Source organism: Choloepus didactylus, chromosome 17 (assembly GCF_015220235.1).
Source record: "Choloepus didactylus isolate mChoDid1 chromosome 17, mChoDid1.pri, whole genome shotgun sequence".
Lineage (NCBI taxonomy): Eukaryota > Metazoa > Chordata > Mammalia > Pilosa > Megalonychidae > Choloepus > Choloepus didactylus.
This window is the reverse complement of record NC_051323.1, coordinates 27681682-27701920: the sequence shown is the minus strand read 5'-3', so window position 1 is coordinate 27701920 and position 20239 is coordinate 27681682. Positions and strand designations below refer to the sequence as shown.

The 20239-nt window shown below is 38.0% G+C and overlaps 1 protein-coding gene across 4 annotated transcripts in view; it reads right to left on the bottom strand.

Annotated features, from left to right (window-relative positions):
* Positions 1 to 12002: 12002 nt before the first annotated feature.
* PELI1 (pellino E3 ubiquitin protein ligase 1) overlaps positions 12003 to 20239 on the bottom strand; it is a 74400-nt gene continuing 66163 nt past the window's right edge. For all 4 annotated transcript variants that reach the window (XM_037806887.1, XM_037806888.1, XM_037806886.1 and 1 more), the window contains 4 exons: positions 17254 to 17355; positions 15281 to 15478; positions 14996 to 15184; positions 12003 to 14420 (listed from right to left, as the gene is read on the bottom strand). In XM_037806887.1, the coding sequence (XP_037662815.1) occupies positions 13854 to 14420; positions 14996 to 15184; positions 15281 to 15478; positions 17254 to 17355 (1056 nt within the window). In that variant the 3' untranslated portion in view covers positions 12003 to 13853. The remainder of the gene's footprint in view (positions 14421 to 14995; positions 15185 to 15280; positions 15479 to 17253; positions 17356 to 20239) is intronic.

Sequence of the window (20239 nt, the reverse complement as noted above, 5' to 3'; positions counted from 1 at the left end):
ATTAAGATCAGCTCTCACTTCCCAGTTTAAGTAGTGAACAGGCCTCCTTCTCTGAGGTTTCCCCAGGAGTCCCATGGGACAAGGAGAGGGGGTAAGGTGTATGACAACTGTTGACAAAGATCCTTTTTACTTTCCTACTCACTCAAGAGAGGGGTTCCTCTTTCCTATCCCATGATCTCAAGGTTGCTAGAAAATTAAAAATAGCCCTTTGACACATGAAGAATGAAGGGTCCGGCCCTAATCCACTCAAATATTCAATGAATGTTTAAATGAAGGCTGACTATATGGAAGATACTCTTCTATTTTTCACAGTCTCCTTAGGTTTCACAAAGGGTCAAATCCTGTCTCCTGCAAGTAATTTATTCTCAAGCATGGAGCCTCCCTCCAGGAAAAGGGAACTCGTCTCTATTGCCTAAGTCCCTCTAGCCTTTAAGTAGCAGAATCAAATCAGAAAAATAGTTTCAGTTTCAGTCTCAGTCATACAGGCCCAAACCATATCACTAATTTGAAACCAAAAAGAATTTTGCTTTGAATTGTTTTTCTAATCATATTGATCCTGATGCATGGCACTATCCACATTCTCTTATCCATTCATTCCAGAATATATTAACCTCTGGTACACTTTTGTGTGATTGCTGGTCATAGGATAGGTTTTCTCCATGAGAAAATAATTGGCCCAGAGGGAATCAGATTTTAGATTTATTAACTAGCCAACTAAACTACCTTTAATTCCACTTGAAAGAGAACTGATCTCCAAGGATTCCACAAAAACATGCCATTATCTTATTGGCACTCATGTATAAGAAACAACACTAGAAAACAAAAAGCAAATTCTGGCATTTCAGAAATATTGTTAGCTGGAAATGAATCATGTAAACAGAAGCAAATGAGAAAGAGACTTAAGACTCATCACATTCTCTCCAGACAGGAAGATGATGCTGTCATTGCATAAGAGTACATTTTGTTTAATTATACCTCACTCTCTAGATAAATAAAGAGATCTATCACCTTTCCACTTAAAGAGAAACTTTAAAGAAACAAAGCCATAAAACAGATTTTCTGAAAATGCCGTCACTCAATGGCGTATGAGCTTATTTGTGTGCATATCTTTTCCAGTGAATGCTGTTTCCTGGGGAACAGGTTTATTACAAATCAGACCAAGAGTATTTGGGAATCCAAAAGGTTAATTGGTAACCCAAATGAGCCATATTGAGCAACAATAATGACAAAGGACAAATTAATTAATGTTCTCAGAGTATAAATGTAAATCACTACGTTATGTCAATTATTTCCCCTGTGTCTCTCCCATTTTGTAATATGTTTCATTGGTAAGCAGGCATATTTAATCATAAGGAAGGAATGCACAAAAAGGTTAAGGTGAACTTTCCATCTAAATTCCCATTACAACAAAACAGTTCTGCAGATCAAAAAGATGTTCAGCATGGTGTTGATGACCAATTACTCCAAGTCACACATAGGTCAACATATAATTAAATTCCAACACATTTCCTTGGAATTTGTTGTTATGGCACTGCTCTGTATTCTGTCTCCCAAACCATACCCTTCCAGAAGTTTTTCAGCTATGAATAATTTGGTTATCCTTTCCATTAGCAGTTGAATGATAAAAGGGTCCTTTGACTGAAGACAACTTTATAATTAATTTAAGATGATCTGCCTTGCTTGTACTTCAAATAGGCTACTGAACTCCCCAAGTGAAGAAGCTACCGATTTATTAGTCCAGGACCATCTGCAGTTACAAGCCTAATTCCATACATAGGACCAGCAACTAAGGAACTAAGATGAGGTAGAACAAATATTAATTCATTGACACCAAAGAGTAGAACTGTCTTGCTCCTATAGGAGGGCAGATAGTGAGATTCATGACCACAGACAGAGCCAAGGAGATAAAAATAAAAGTGTGCTACAAAATTACAGGAAATGTTGGCTTGAGTACAGCTGGATTCTCTCAGAAGGGCAGACTGCTTATCTACATATTTTCTAACTCCCTTTTTACTCACTCAATTTCTAGATGGTAAAGAAACGTCTAACGACTGTATGTGAGGCCAGACTGGATTAAAACTTGGACTCAGGTCTTGTCTGAAGAATTCCTTGTACTTGTGAAACTCCACCCAGGCAACATTTTCAACAGTCCTGTTGTATTTAAAGAGAAATTAAAACACTCTGGTAAATAAATATGGCCATATTTGAAGTCAGTAGCAACACTGAAACTATAAAAGCACCTCAAACAAATTCTTGATTATCTCTCAAATTTTAAAAATCGTATAGCTTACACCAAAGCAGTAAAATCCTCTTTAATGCTTCCCTGCAAATGGTGACATCCTAGGAGTAGTATATTTCATTTTCATTTTATCGTATGACAAGTATCTCTCGACAGTTGCGTTACTGTACTTCTTGACAAAACTGCCAACTTTGCATAGTACAATTGCCATGGTTGAGTTCTTTGAATAAAATAAAAAATATAATCAACATTTGCATTTGCGTTCATGTGTACAAGCAATATGACCAATACAGATATGACACTGACATACTCGAGTTTACATACTCAGCTGAACACTATTTCCTTCAAACTAATCTCTTGTGAAACTATGCTTATTCCAAAATTGGGAGAGAGGGGAAGGAGGGAGACATGGAGCAAGAGATGTCCAAGAAACTGCCTGCCTCTTGATGTTATGAGTCCTTCCTATAATTTCCATACCTGGAAATTTGGACAATTACTATGGCTTCTCTGGTGGGGGAGCAATATATTCTCTAACATTCCACCCAGCGCAAACTTGACTTTGAAGTAATTACTTTAGGGACTCTAACATGTTACCAATACCCAACCCCCGCCGCCACCCCCACCCCCACCTCCCAACCACAGCTGTTGTCTAAGCCCATCCCTGCCTTCAGGAACTTGTAGCTGCTCTAGAGCTGTCAGCCTGTGGGATCTACTATTCTCCTGTCCTTTGACATCTGGCCCAGTTCAACTCCTGCCCATCCACCATGGAATCTGCCCCTAATGATTCAAAATTTAGACAACTTTATGGACACTTGGGGTTCAGGTTACCATTACTATTCAACTATATTGTGGATTAAGAAGGATTTTGAGTTGCTTGACAATCCAGTAATTTTAACATTTTCAACAAGCGACTACAATTTCCATTTCAAGTAACTAGTTATTCAAAGGTCATTTGACAAAGAATCCAACTGGAAGTTGGAGAGACTCTGAATGTGTTGCATTCCTGCAGAGGTGTGGTGTGCACAACAATTGTCCTAACTTCACAATAAACAGAAAAGTAAAATAAGAGCCTTGTTATTGAGCGAGCACTCAGTTTGCTGAATGATTTATGTAGAGTATCAAAGGGCTGTAAATGAAACTACTGGGCAACTTTTTTTTTTTTTCGTTAATAAATTTTATTTTGAAATAAATTCAAACCCACAGGAACAGTTGCAAAAACAACACAAACCCCATACACAGAACCCCAGCACACCCCGACCCCCCTTCCCTGATACTCTGATCCACCAACTTTAACATCCCATCACACGATTTCTTTCTTTCCCTTCCTCTCTCCCTCCCTCCCTATCTATCATCCATCATCTATTGCTATGTCTTCTGAACATGAGAGCAAGCTGCACACATCCTTGAACAAACTATATAATTCACATATACATCTCCCATGAACAAGAACATTCTTTCATGCATTCCCATTAAGTGCAGCTAAGAAGTTCAAGAAATTCAACATTGATACAAAACTTACACTATATTTCCTTTTTTTTTCTTATGTCCCAAGTGTGTCCCTTTGAGCCTCCTCTCCTCCATTCTCAGATCCCATCCAGGATCATCCTTGACATTTAATTGTCATTATCTATTTAGACTGTCTTTTTTTTTTTTTTTTCACTTGTGGAAACACATATACAGCCTAAATCTTCCCATTCCAACCCCTCCCTAGCATTCTATTAGTGGGATTAATCACATTTAGAATATTGTAATGCTATCACCTTCCCACCATCCATTACTAGAAATTTCCCTTCGCCCCAAACAGAAACCTACACTCATTTCTTAACTCCCTATTGCCCCTTTCCCCAATTCTCATAACCCATACTCCACTTTTCATTTCTATGGTCATATTCTCTGATATTTTGTGTTTACCGTGGGGCTTAAATTTAACCTCTTAAGTCTATAACAATCTTGTTTTTCTTTGATACCAACCTAACTTCAATAGGACACATAAACCATGTTTCCCTACTCCCCCATTCCCCACCTCCATGTAGTTCTTGCTAAAAATCACACATTTTACATTGAGTCCAAAACCACTGATTCATCATTACAGTCCATGCATTTCAGATCCTGTAGGAAGTAAATAGTGGAGCCACAATTAAAAAATACAGTAGTATTGGTATTTATATTTACCATGTGATCTTTACTGGAAATCTTTATTTCTTCATGTGGTTTCAGTCAATTGTTTAGTGTCCCTTCCTTTCAGCAGGCTCAATTCCCTTTAGCATTTCTTATAGGTCTGATCTATTGGTGATGAAGTCCCTCAGCTTTTGATTATCCGGGGATGTTTTCATCCCCCCTCATTTTTACCCTCCAGGTGTTTGTGAATTTTCTAAGTCTCTGATGGTTATTGACTTCTATTTGTATTTCATTGTGGTCAGAGAATGTGCTTTGAATAAATTCAAATTTTTTTTTTTTTTTTAATTTATTGAGGCTTGTTTTATGTCCCAGCATATGGTCTTCTCTGGAGAAAGATCTGTGATCACTAGAGAAGAATGTGTGTCCTGGTGATTTGGGATGTAATGTTCTATAAATGTCTGTTAAATTTCTCTATCTCTCTCTCTCATTTCTTTGTTTCTCTGTTAGTAGGGCTCCCTCGAGTATCTCAAGTAGGGCAGGACTTTTATTAGCAAAATCTCTCAGCATTTGTTTGTCTGTGAAAAATTTAAGCTCTCCCTCAAATTTGAAGGAGAGTTTTGCTGGATAAAGTGTTCTTGGTTGGAAATTTTTCTCTCTCAGAATTTTAAATATGTCATGCCACTGCTTTCTTGCCTCCATGGCGGCCGCTGAGTAGTCACTACTTAGTCTTATATTGTTTCCTTTGTATGTGGTGAATTGCTTTTTTCTTGCTGCTTTCAGAGCTTGCTCCTTCTCCTCAGTATTTGACAGTTTGATCAGAATATGTCTTGGAGTGGGTTTATTTGGATTTATTCTATTTGGAGTTCACTGGGCATTTATGCTTTGTGTATTTATATTGTGTAGAAGGTTTGGGAAGTTTTCCCCAACAATTTCTTTGATTACTCTTTCTAGACCTTTACCCTTCTCTTCCCCTTCTGGGACACCAATGAGTCTTAAACTGGGATGTTTTATTTTATCTATCATATCCCTGAGATCCATTGTGATTGTTTTGATTTTTTCCCCCATTCTTTCTTTTGTTCTTTCATTTTCCATTCTGTGGTCCTCGAGAACGCTGAGGCATTGTTCAACTTCCTCTAATATCGTATTACAAGTATCCAGTGTCTTTTTAATTTGGCCAACAGTTTCTTTTATTTCCATAAGATCTTCTTTTATTTACTCTTGCAATTTCTTCTTTATGCTCTTCTAGGGTCTTCTTTACATCCTTTATATCTTCTGCCATGCTCTTCTTCATGTCCTTTATATCCGGTGCCATGCTCCCACTGTTTGACTTTAGTTCTTTGATTAATTGCTCCAAGTATTATATCTCTTCTGATCTTTTGATTTGGGTGTTTGGGTTTGGGTTCTCCATATTGTATGGTGTTATAACATGCTTTAAGATTTTCTGTTGTTTTTGGCCTCTTGGCATTTGCTTTACTTGATAGGGTTCTTTCAGGGTCTAAAAAATACCAATCTCTAATTTGTCAGATCTACAGCTTGGTGATGTACACTTTCTCTAACTAACCAGCAGATGGAGTCCGTGAGTCATCTATTCCCCTCAAGTCAGTTCTCCTCAACTTTGTCTTTGTGGTGTGTGGGGATCTGATTCTTGTGGGGTTCAATTGGTGCACTAAGATTGGATGTGTTGTTGGTGCTGTCCGCCCTGAATGTGGGCCATGTGTCTGAGTGGTTAGGGAGTGAGGGCAGCTTTAATAATCAAACCTCCTAGGTGTTCCTGGAGATTTAAGGCTGTTGCAAAAGTCCAAGCCTTCACCTCAGTCCCACCACAGATTGTCTCTGCCGCTGACCCACAAGTCCCTGGCACTGGCGTAGGGTCCCTGGGATTTCTGAGTGGGTCCCCGTTCTCAGCTGTGCTCTTCCAGGACCCCTGCTGAGGGAAGACTGCACCATGTCACAAGTGCGTGCTGGCCCTCCAGGGAAGCCCTGGGCCTCCGGGCCGTGCAGGGGTGTTCCCAGCCTGCTGTAAAGATGGTTGAATGGGGCATGTTAATTCCCCCCTCTTCGCACAGTTCCGCCTTCCCAGCTCCAGGACAATTAGCTATGGGTGCACTAACACTGCCCACGGCCGATATTGTGGCATGTGCGCGGTGCTGCGGGAAACACTCCTCATCACACTGGGACCCTTGGCACGGTTCTGGACTATGGGTCCAGCCCCGGGCAGGAGCGTCCCCAGCCTGCCAGGCAGGTGGTTGCAAGGGGCGCAGTTTCTCCTTTTGGCTCCCCTCTGCCCCCCTGCCCCCGAGACAATCAGCAGTGTGTGTGGGAAGCGCTACTCTCCATGCCAGACACCAAGGCGTTGGGACAGCCTGCTCCTGCTGTGCTTCACTGCACAGTTCTCTGTTGTATCTGCAGTCGGTCCCAGGTTTTTTTTTTTTTAAAAGAACTAGTCCGTCTCCAAATGCCAACCTATGGTTTCCCCACACCGCAGCGTGGCAGCAGGACTTTCAGCCAGCTCACTCACTCGTTTCAGAATGCAGACTCCCGGTTTCAGCAAATGCATGGTCCCTGTGGATTTAGCAGACCTTGTCTGGCTGGTGCATCGCTGGAACTAGTGTTCTGGGTCACTTTCTGGCTTTTATCTAGTATTTTTCACAGAGGTGTTTTTTTGCCCTGTCTTACCTAGCCACCATCTTGGGTTCTCCCTACTGGACAACACTTGAGTCTCTCTCCATACTCTTGCCTTTCATTTCCCAACTAGGCAGCTGGTCATCCAAATGAATTCTGAAACAGACCACTCCCTACATTTGGGAACCATTTTTCATTTGACACTGAAGGTTGAAATTTTGACTCTGCTGACAATTTTCTTTTAAAAATAAATATTATTAAAATACAGTGGACTTACCTCAGCTTCAACAAAACATGGAAATAAAAGCGAGTTTTGGTGACAAGTTCATTATAATCAAGGGTATTAGGACAGACATAGGGTACCTAGGTCCCTACCAGATATGTCAAGTCTAACTTCATCTTACTGGGCTTTAGTTTCACCATCTGTAACTTGATTGCCAAGATCCCCTTGTATTGGTTAGGGTTCTCTAGGGAAACAAAATCAACGAGATATCTATAAATGTAAGATTTTATAAAAGTGTCTCACGCGACTGTGGGTATGCACGAGTCCAAATTCTGTAGGGCAGGCAGCAAACTGGCAACTCCTTTGAAGGTTTTTGATGAACTCCTCAGGAAGCAAGCTGGCAACTCTGGTGAAGGTGTTCGATGAACTCTTCAGGAAACACATCACTGGCTAGCCGAAGAAGAAGTGAAGGTCCTCTAACTTTCTCACTTAAAAGTCTTCAACTGATTGGATTAAATCCAGCTGACTGCATTCTCTCCTTGCAGAAGACATGCCCTTCGTTGATGTAATCAGTCACAGCTGCAGCCAATTGACTGATGATTTAATAAACCAGCCTTCTGGTTTATTAACCAGCCACAGATGTCCTTGCAGTAAGGGTTAGGCCAGTGCTTGCTTGACCAGACACCTGGACACCATCACCTGGCCAAGTTGACACATGAACCTAACCATCACATCCTTCTAGTTTACATTCTATGGTTTCTATAAAAAATTATTACTGTGATACAGTGACAGCTTCAGGAATCTTCAAGGTGGGTAGATCTTCATTTTCCCTTTCAATCTTGGTTCTTGATTGACTTCTGTGCCTTTCCTCACCAACAGGCTATCACATTTGTTGAATATCTGTGTTTTAATTTCCAAGGCTGCTCAAGCAAATACCATGAAATGGGTCAGGTTAAACAATGGGAATTTATTTGCTCACGGTTTTGAGGCCAAGAAAATGTCCAAATCAAGGCATCATCAAGATGATTCTTCCCTGAAGACTGTGGGGTTGGTTGCTGGTGATCCTCGGTTCCTCTGTCACATAGCAAGGCACATGGTGGCCTCTCCTGGTCTCTTCCTTCTCTTCCGGTTCTGTGCCAGCTTCCTGTTTTGAGCCTGCATTTTATCCTGGGCTTGTGCTTGCTCATGGCCTTAGGAATTCTGTTTTCAGGAATTCAAAGGTCCTCTCTACTCCCTGTTAAGTCAAATTTTTCCCCCTCCCAGGTACTCTATTATATGTCTTAAAGCAGATAATCTTTTGCCCCAGACCATTTTGATTTGTTTCGTAAATTGCTTTAGCTGTCATCAACTGCTTCTGCCTGCAGGGCAAGTTCTGAGAGGGTGAGCCAGAGATCTGTTTCCTGATTTAGTCTTTCATGCTGTTCCCGATAAATTGGCACTGACATACAAGTGTCCCCGTATGTGCATAGGGGTTATTCTGCTCCTTTTGGAACAGGGCCGGGGTCCCACAGTGAGAGCCCTGGCCGCCTCTACACCATGCCGGTGTGGGGTGAGGGAGGGGCCAGTAATGTTGCCACAAGTTTCTCCTGCTGTTTCATAAAGCTGTGTTTCCTTGATTCAGCACTGGCTCAGTCACTGCAACCCCCTAACTGTTCTCCAGAGTTCTGAGGAAGATGGCTCTGCCAGTTTTTGCTAGTTGTTCAAAGATTCTGTAGGGGAATTCTGGAGGGTCTTATGCTACCCATCTTGTTTGACTGGAACTATTGTCACTTTTTGTAGTATCTCCACTTTTTCCCATTTAGTCTTTTTCTTAGTTAAAGAAAACACATTGTTGATCAAATAAATAGCTTCTTCATTCTCTTGGTAATTTTAGTCAATTCTCCTACTTAAGAGGCTGTTATGGTAACTTACAGGTTTGGAGATCTCAGTTTTCTATCATCAAGAAATAAATTTTTTGAGCATTACTATACGCTAGGCATCATGATACTGCCTTTATCAACTTGGTCACGAATTTTCAATGTGTTCCATCATTAAAATGAGGAAGTAGTAAAATGTGGTGATTGTGTACACAGCTATGGAGTTGTGTACACAGCTATGGAGTCAGACTTCTCAGGTTAAAATTCTGATGCCTCTGATTATGGGCCATGTCATCACTGGGCAAGTTACTCAGTGTTGTTGTGACTGGTTTCCACTGTAAAATGGAGACAACAGTTCCCACCTGGGTTGAATTTTAAACAATACAAGTAATATATTTAGAATGGTGCATTTAGAACAATGCCTGATATAGCAAATACTCAAATGTTAGCTGTTAGGAATTTATTTTATGCTATGGTTTAACTTTGACATACATAGGTAGGTTTACAATCCAATGTCAAGCTAAAGAAACCAGTCTTTCCATCACATTGCCAAATACCAGGTTTGGACACTGTATTTTACACTGATTACTAGGAAGTCTCTTTTGGTCTGATTTACTCCATTTTCTGAAGTATTATCAAATACAGGCACATCTCCTTCAAGTAAACTGGATATTAAAATCTGGACTTATAAAATAGGCTTAAGAATTCTTTGTTTTCCTTAAGCACCTGAATATTAAAAACAAAACAAAAACCTTAAAAAACAAAACAAACACAACTTGTGCTCTGCCACTGCCAAAAAGGATTTGAAAGAGCAAAAATTAAGATTCAATAAAATGACATTAAAAAAAAAAAACAACTAATAGCCATGTAAAAAGATGTATGTGGATGAGGAGGAAGAAAAACCATGTATCAGAACACTCTGGCTCAAGGAAGTTACTGCAGTTGAAAAGAGAACTTCATTTCCTCAGAGGGCAGCCAAAGTAAAGAGGGAAACAGGAGAGATGCCCCAAGTTTCAATTTCAATGAAAGGAAACTCACCATTAATCAGGAGAATACTTTTTGTTGTTGTTGCTGTTTCTCAGCTAGCATAGGGTATATGAAGAACCCTGATCATAATGGTTGAGAACTTTGACAAGTTAAAAGAAGAAAAGAGACATCCTTTCTGGATGGCAAATACCTTGTCTCTAACAGGAGACTCAATCTTACGTCCAAAACTGTATTCCTGATTCCACAGCCCCTCCCTCCCCAAACCGTTCCTTCCATAATCTTTCCCCACTTCAGTGAAAGGCAATTCCATCCTTGCAGTTGCTGGGTCCTACTTGAGGTGAGTCATCCTTGATGCTTATCCTTCTTTACTCCCCAAATTTGATCTCAGCCAGCAAATGCAGTCAGCTCTGCCTTCAAAACATACCCAGAATCTGATCATTTCTCACCCCTCTACTGCCACCAACTTGATCAAAGCCGCCTTTCCTCTCCAAGATTTCTGCAACCACCTCCTAATTTTGGTCTCCCTGTTTCCACTTTAGTCTGTTTGGATCCTGTTAAATGAAAGACAGATCATGTCACTCTCCTGCTCAAAGCCCTCCAATGGCTCCCCATGTCACTCAAGTAAAAGCTAAAATGCTCCTGAGGTCCTCCACGATGTATGCCCATCACTCACTTTACCTCTATGACCTTCCTTCCTGTTCTTCCCCTTTACACTGCTTAGCCACACTGGCCTCTTTGCTGGTTTGCAGGTATGTTTCTACTTCAAGGACCTGGCAATTGCTGCTCTCTCTGTCTGGAATGCTCTTCTTCCAAGTAGCCACTACTCCCCCTTCAATCCTTCAGGTATTACTCACCTTCTCAGTGAGGCTTTCCTGGACCTCCTATTTGACATGGCAACCCTTACAGGTTAACCAGTGGTCTCTAAAGTGGGGTAGCACAAGATGATCCATCAGGATAAGGCAATGAAGTGTTAGAATTATACTTATCTTACAAATGTAAAGAAATAGTGGATGGATGGTGGTGATGTTTGTACAATGATCATAATGACAAATTTGTTTTATGTTACCACGATAAGACTTTTTTTTTAAAAAGGAAATAAAGGATTGATTTTTTAGTGGTGCCCTCACTCAATCTATGTGTCAGAAGGTCATGCATCACACCTGGTGCTTGAGCTATCCTGAGGGAAGAGTGGACTGGGAGTACGCAAATGTTAGATGTAATTATTTATTTACATTAGTATTATTCATTCTTACCCTGAAGACCCTTTTCTTATGAGGGAGGCAAAAATTATAGCTTGAAGAAGATTACTTAGTAAAGGACCCCTATTTCTGGATATCTGCTCTCTCTTGCTTCATGACCTAAAGTTTTAGATGGAAAAATTTCCCTTGTACAAATTAAAGCAAATTTGAACATTAGGATTTATTTGATAAAAGAGCTAAGCTGAAAGATTACCCTTCTTGAGTGTGCATTTAGGAGACCTAAATACAACTTCTCCTTTGCCAGAATAATGACATTCTCTTAACAAAACTGAATAGCAAAAGTGTTCCATTAGGCAATGATGAAATGACAAAATTAATAGTCAAAAAACTCAGAGAAAAACACTTGACTAAAGATTTAAATTAAATCTGAGTTTTTGAAACATGAACTTGCTAGAAAATGAAACAGATTTTTCCCAGCTTATGGAAGGAAATTTAGGTACTTTGGGAAGAAGATGGTCAGGGAGGCACTAATAAATAGTCTAGTAAGCAAAGTACAAGGAGCCAACTCTCCAGCAGGACTTAACTTAGAAAGGCATTCAATTATTCAACCCTAACAAAGTTGCTTTATTAATAACTAAGATCATTTCCCAAGAGAAATCAATGTTTTGGAGTAGGTATGGGGTAAATTTGTCACAAGTTTTCACTTTTGGTTTCCCATTCTCAGTTATGCAGAAACGAACTCACAGAGACAAATTCTATAATCTATTTTGAAAAGTATTTACTTAGTTTGAATAAATTAATTGCAAATAAAAATTAGCTACAATATATAGCTGAATAGAAATGATTAGAACAAATACAACACAGGACTTGATTTCCTTGCATTAGTCACAAGGCATGTGACACTCTAGAAAACTTCAAAATCAATTATATTTCTTTGAAAAGGGGGTAACAGCAGTTACTGATACATAACAACTAGTAAACTTATAATACAAGTTTCCTGACATGCATTTCCTGAGTGAAACCAAATGATCATTTTTTTAAAACACAGAAATTCTGACAGTTGAAGTAAAATAAAATAGTTCATGGCTTCTAAGCAACAATTTTTTTTTTAAACCAAAAGAAAATCCAGAACAGCATTATAATAAGATAAATTAAAGCTATGCTACCACATACAGAAATTTGCTACTGTCAATTAAGTATTATACAACTTTTCAAACTAAAGGAAAACAAAAGATTAAAAAATGATTCTGTCTAATCTAAAAGTGCACTGATTTCTACAAATGTCACAAAAGGGTTTGATGTAGTGCAACTGCCTATACTTTTCTTTCCTTGTGGTGCGTTAAAAAAGGGTGGGGATGGGGTGAAGAGACATGGTTTCTTGCTTCTGAAAGCAAAAAACTTACTGGAATTAGAGACACAACACATTTATTTTCCTCCACTCTGCTGTCATTGGTGCCAGCCAAACATCTACTTGACTCACACTGTAGCAACTCTCCTTAGGAGTCATACCCACAGTTAGGGTTGGTCTGCTGGCTTAAAAAAAGAAAAGGGCACTGTTGTTATTTGACTCTTTGTATCTCTTAGATTTCTTAATGCCTGGATGAGGCCAAACACAGAGTAATTAATTAAACACTTCTTTTCCTAAAAGCAAATCAAGCCACTCTCCTTTCTTGTTAATTTATGCTTTTCCTCATGGGAATGATTTTTTTTTTTCTAGAAACAGTGAACAGATGAACCACAGTTTATATCTAAAAAATAAACTTGCCAAATGCTGCAATACTAAAAACAGATTAGTTATCATGGGAGAAAAATAGATAATCTAGATTAAATTGCATATTCAAAGGAGCATATAAAAATGTTTCTTAGCATTAGGCTTTTGTTATAGTATTAGACGCAGGAGAAACAATAAGAAAAAAACTTTCCTGATTATCTTCCATGTGGTTAGAAACAAACACATCTTACACAATGGTAATTAATATGAATTGGGCTTTACAAAGTGTTCTAACCTACCAAATTCCATATGTAGATGGGGAGCGGGGACAGGGTGGAGGAAGAGAGGCTTTCTTGTCTTTCCTAGTCTTGCAAATCCTTGAGCTATGCTCACTAAACTACCATTCACACCAAGGATGTGACACCATTGCTATCATGCTATTCTACTAAGACATTCTAAGACAGTTTCTATAATAAAGATAAATAGAAAAAAAGTTAATATACATGTTGCTGTATTTTACAATGTTTGCAACAATGTTTGCAACAAACTGTAAACTAACATAGTTTGAACCAACAATACCCTCAGTTTTACAAAACAATTTTTCAACACTGAGGATGGGTGATTCAAAAACACTAAAATGAAGGCATCGAGTTAGACTATGTCTTTTTCTCCCCAAAATATATTTTCAAAACTCAGAATTCAGGAGTCTGGTACTTTCAGAAATCCCTTTGCTTGAGTTTCTCAGAAATTGCTACTATTTATTATAAATGTTTTAAAAAATTCTTCATCTTAATGCAAACGATCAAAACAGAGAAACTGTGATATGGACAACAGGCTGGAAATCCCAAATCACTTAGCTTATAAATTTATAATGTAGTCCTGGAGGACAACTGTCCTGTTAGTCTAGAGGTCCTTGGAAAATAAGTCTGATGTAGCCTTGTTCACCAGCCAACTGATGTGCACAAAAAGGACAGGCTGCATGAAAAGTGTGAGTACCATGAGGAAGTGGGATCTGGGACCAATAGGCAGTTGTCTTTTCTGAGCACACATGCCCACATGGGCTAAATGCATGGGTTGGAGGGCCAGCGTCCACATAAAATCCAGCTTCACATCCAAGCCACAGAGGGACATAGGGACCAATGGACCTACACATAGGACATTCACGATCTTTTCCATCGCGTTCTTCTTTGTTTCCCCAGTTATGATAGCCATGGACGTGGCCACAGTTTAAATATACCCATGGTTGTTTTTCATCTACAACATCTTTCCTCTTCATACTAGGAAATGCTAGTGTGTTGAACCCTACAGGGCACTGAGGTCGGGCTGCATTGATTTCCTGTCTTAAAGCTTCTAAATGCTTCACTGTAGGAGTGTGGGAAAGGCCTTCTGCAGTACGCCACAGCAAGGTTGCACCACAGAGGTCAATTAATGAGCCATCTTGTAACTGATTGGTTTCAATTTCCACCTAGAGGAAAAAAAGAAAAAAAAATACATTCACCACAGTGTTCTGGATTTTTACATAAAAGTTTTGGTCTTAGTGCTGCTTATTCAAGAAACCAAATTTCCCATGATTGTTACTAAAATACTTAAGAAACTCTGATGGCAGTCATGAGAAAAATAAGTTTGAAAATCAAGGATAAAATATTGAGCAGTAACATATCTCTTTCTAGTCTTTCAGTAAAGACTGATTTATGATGAAAACATCTGGCTAATCAGTAAGTCTAATATTTCAATTAGGCAAATATCTTGGTCAAAGGTACAGGTACAAGTGAAAATAAACAGAGTGCAGTTTAATTTGGGGGCAATTTAGATTTTAAAATATATTAACTTAAATATGACAGAAGAATAAACTTTTGGAGTGTCCTCACTGAAAAATTAAATACAAACTATCCTCTGGTATAGCGTTTGCTAGCCAGTATCTGATAGTCAGTACTGTTTCAGCAACAGATTTATAAGTTTTTTGGAAAATGTAATGTTTTCAGTCCAATTCACCCTACATGTTTATTGTACCCAAATTAGAAGTTACATCTTAGTACTTACCATTTTTCCTCTTTGCTGAGCTGATCTGGTTTCACGCAGGCTGAATACATTTCCACACACTGATATTTCTCTCCATATTCCAGGCTTGGAGTCTTCTGTGAATCCGTTGCGTGGATGCATAACAAGAACTCCATTAGTGGTCAAGCCATCCATTTGTCCATCTGATGTCTTCCATTTGGCTGCCTTCTCCTAGAAGGGTGAATAATGGTCAGTCTCCACTTATTTGTAGCTTGGAATGAGAAGCTGGTATAAAATAATGTATCATTTAGGAAAAAAACATTTTACCCCAAGAAAGATGTTTTTTGATGAGTCAAATCCTGCAGCATAAATCCGTGCTGTAAAGGGGGGATTTCGTTCACATATGATTCTACAGGCAAATCTTGATATAGTGCTTTGCACTGACTGTGTATCAGAATTACTTTGACTTCCAGGAACTGTGTCAGTTACTACAAAATCAATAGGACTTTCAGTCGACCGACCAATCTAAGGAAAAAAGAAATATCTATAAATCTATTCAAAGGAACATGCTGGAAGATCTATTCAAGAAAGGAATGCTAAGGTGAAAATGTTAAGTCTCTGAAATTTCTAGAGTTCAAACTCATACTTAACTCTGGGGGCATCTATACCCTTTAAAGCTAACCTGCTAGACTTTCTCTGGCATAGTAATGAACTTAAAGCATAGAATTAAGTGGAAATTTTTGATTAAATATACAGGAAACAAGATGGCTGGGGACTATAATTTTAACCCTTTTGGATGCCAATATTTCTATCAAGTATTACTCTACCTTCTTTAACAGAATATACTGAACATAAATACATCTTTTTTGATGACTCCAGAACATTACATTATGAATAGCATTTACAAGAAGCTGAAATGCAGTGAAGCCTTCAGGTTCTTTAAAGGATCAGACTTATGATCCTTATGGTATGGGCTTACACAGGCATGCTTGAGTCTAATAGCATGACCCTCCTCTACTAGCTAATCTTATTCTGCTATGGGTTCAGAAATCAAATAATCAAATTTAAAATAATAGTATTTCAATAGGTTCTTGGTGAGAGCCTAGGGGATGCTTTCAGGAAGCACAAAAAAGAATTTTTGTGCATGGACTTTGTGGCATTCATTTTATATGCTCAGATGTCTTTTTTATTTCTTTCCTGGTTCTTGGCCATGTTTTAGAAAAACAAGGCTCTCAGATAAGAACTTTAGATGGGTGAGGTGTCAGAGAATTAAAAACATTTTTGGAGGTAGAAGATAGCAAATAAACTACTTCATTTTGAAAGATGCAAGTTGCAGCTTGAAAAGAAAACAGAAAATCAAGGAAACAAGACAAAAGCGACAAAAAAGTGTCACAGGGTTTTAAAGAAAATGTTAAAAAATTATCAGTTCATTAATGTATTTAAGAGCCAAAAAACTGAAGAATGTGGGTACTGAGAAAAAATAATGACCCTTTACAAAGACGATGACTTTCAAAAAGTCATTCTTTGCATAGCTGAACCTCAAGAGTTCCTCATATCAACATACTTTTAGATACAACACTTTATTTATCATTTTTGCCCTATTAGCAAATATAAAGTCTTTATTTACTAGGGACAGTTTTAGGTGGAAATAGGCTGGTTAACAAATGCAATTAGATAACTAGATTGGATGTCCCCTTTTTTTTAAGATAATGATATCCAAAGAAAATAGTCTCAGGTCTTTGAAAGAGAAACTATTTCCTAAAATAAAAGGCTCCTTCACAGCCAAAAGATGTAGACCAAGGATTGAACTGAGGATTAATATTCACAATCAAAATATTCAGAAGGTGCACTTATTTGAGAAGAGAGATTGTTCCAGAAGAGTTAACATTTGATCTGGGCCTTAGAGGAGATTTAAGACATTAAAGCAATGTAGACAGAATATTTCTTGGTCTCTTCTTTTGGAATAATAGCTAACATTTTCTGTGTGCTTACGACCTATCAGGCACAGATCTGAGCACTTTACATATACTAACTCATTTAAAGTCTCCAGACAGTCCACTTAACAGAAGAGGAAAACTGAGGCACAGAGTGACTAACATATCTACCAAGAATTGTGATTCCAGAGCCCATCTCTTAACCATGCTTTAATAACTTCTATACATGGGGTCTAGAAATCAATAAATATTTTAATGAAATACATCATTAAAATACAAAATACTTTATCCAGTCATAGCAAAAGTTACCAATAAGGCAGATTTTAAACATTTTTTTTAAGAAAAAAAATCCAGACGTTATAATACCTGAAACATATCAGTGCTGCTGTCATGAGTATATTCAACCACCACCGTCTGAGCCCGCGATAAGGTATATGATATACTATGCTGGTCTTTGTTACTTATTGCCTGAGAAAGAAAGGGTTAAAGGCAAAAATAAGCATGCAGGTCAATCAAATCCAAGAATCTTTCCATTTAAAAAAAGCTAAGTGTATTTATCACATCAGACATATTCAAAGTTATAAAAATAACCAGTAAGCAGAATCAAATTATTTCCTAACCATTTTGTGACTACAGATAAGTGTTCGCCACATATTGTGCTAGATACAAAAATTAACAGAATGATTAAACATTACAAAAAGAAATGTATATAATGCTTATGACTATACTTCTGACTTATCTCAAACTAAAAATACTGTTAAAAAGAACTTTACAGTTTTGTTTTCAGTTTTCTATGTATACAGACGAGGTGAAGATAATATCAGAGGGAAAAAACCTAATCATTGCACAAAGGAAGTGGAAACAGACTGTGTAAAAGGAAAACAGATACAAGGACTCACGAGAGTGATTAAAAAGAGCAAACAGACTAAATGAAAAAAAGTTTCTTAATTAGAACATGGGCATTATAAAATACTACTTGGTTTCAATTTTTACCTAATCTGTAATAGATAAAGCCTTAAAACAATAGCTTTAAGATTAAGATTGTGAAATTTACAATTAACTGAGAAAGTGAAAAATATACAGAGAGAATAAATGAACACCATGGCACCAACTACCCAACTTTATCAAAGCTTCTGATTTTTTTTTTTTTTTAAGAAGTTAAACTACAGATACAATCAAGGCTGCTCACATTTCCCTTCCTATTCCTCTTTTTTCTTAGAGGTATCCTTTCAAGAATGCAGTGTTGATCAGTCCCAAGCATGCTATTATTTTTTTTTACTACATATTTATGTATTCATAAACATGATATAATTGTTTTACAAGTTTTAAAACCTACAATTACTTTGTTAACTCAACACTAGCAACTGACTTTTCAACCAATAACAGTTTGTTATTTTGGAAGTTAATTCTTAATGACTAAACATATATTTTTTTAAAACATGTTTTTTGGGTGCTTTGATTATAATTCTTGCTTTTTTTAAAAATCTATTAAATCCATTCTTAGATTAAGAATAAGAACTGTATTACGTTTGGTTCTCAGGGGACTGAAAAGCAAGGTTTTAACTACTCATCCTAGATGACTGCCAGACTAAACAATTCATTTTCTGCCTGACCTCACTCATACTTTCCTGCAAATGTGAAAGAGGAAAAGAGTCACTCTGATCCCTAAGGTTCTAGTTGCCTGTTAAAGAGGGCGAAAATGAGATAAAATTGAAAACATGAGGGACATGACAGAATGAAAATGCGAATAGGCTATTATAGAAGTAAACATTTCCCTAGAATAGTGGTTTTCCACCAAGTCTAGTTATAGCTCTCTAATGTGAATATCTGGAAAAACAGGGGTGCATGTTTGAGCTGTCACAATGATTTGAGGGCTCAAATAGCATTTAGAGAGTGGAGACCAAGACTGTCATATGTCCTGAAATATATGGGGCAGTTCATTGTCAGACCCAAAATGCCCAGAGTCCTCATATTGGATCAATAAGCCATTCACTTTGACCACCTGCTTAGCACATCCCTTCTCTAAAAAGAAGCAGAAAGAAAAACCTAAAACTGTCTCTTCTATACTCAATGGCTCCCAAATAGTAAGAGATGAGGCCTAATCAAGATTTGAGGACTCACTTTAGACAACAAACTGGATATAAAACAAAGCCTAAAATCCAATTAGCTTCAGTGAGAGGAACTGTGACTTAAAAAAAGGGCATCATATGCCAATTTTACTATCTTTGGTTTATTTAATTTCCAAAGATACACCTCAGATGGTATAATATTAATGTACATCCTGGGCATTAATATTATACCATCTGCGGTATATAAGCACTCCCAGGAGTCAAAGGACTCTTTGTAACTTTTTTTATTTGCTCTACACTGTATCAATTCAGCTATGTTATAAAATTGGAAGGAGAGGAAATCACTGGAAATGGACTGAAATTCCTTCTACCTGTCTACCACTCTAGGACAAACGCAAGTTTTCTGAAATGGTGGTCGAGCTTCTGGAGATTCTGTTAGGGAATGGAGGAAGGACTAGAAACATTCCATAGGCCAGAGGATTGAAAAGTTTTATTGTGGATACAGGTAGGTATTAGCTTTCATAGTTTGGGTTCCATTTAATAATCATTGAGGCTTACTTTATACAAGGTATCATGTTAAAAGTTATGAGGTCCATAAAACAAACAAATAAAAGTAAAAAAATTCATTGACACTTAGCTAAGACCCTCAGTTAAAAAAATTGCCTCTCTCCAAACTTTGAGATGCTGATCCCTTAGAGACCAATCAGGTTATGGTCTCTGGAACACTGGGTATCTCTGTGACACCTGAAACTCAGAGCTAGAGATTGGCAGATACGAATGTCAGTATTAATGCATACAGCAAATGTTAAAAAAAAGCTGAAAAAGAGCCCAGCCAGACTTCAATTAGTGATATGAATGAAGCAGATCAGGTTAAGACTAGGGCAAACAGGGCCAAAAGGTAAAGGTTGAAACTGACTGTATTTTAAAACTTCAACTTTCATGTGAGACCAAGGGAAGAGATGTCTATTTGGTGCAGGATCTGTATTTTCTAAACAGTATAACTCTACAGTCAGTTTGTTCTAATACCACAATTACATGGAACTTTGAATAGGAAGTGAGATGTGGTAGCTTAGAGTGAAATAGTGACACATTCCAAAGTAATTTGGGCAGAGAATAAAAATATATTTGCAGGGCTCCCTGAGGAGCTGGGGGAAAATGCGGAAATGTTGGACTTCCTCACCTGGACTGATGCTGATGTTGTCACAAACATTGAGGACTGGTGGTTTGATGTGCTGAGCCCTCTATCATGGGACTTGCCCTTATGAAGCTCATTACTGCAAAGG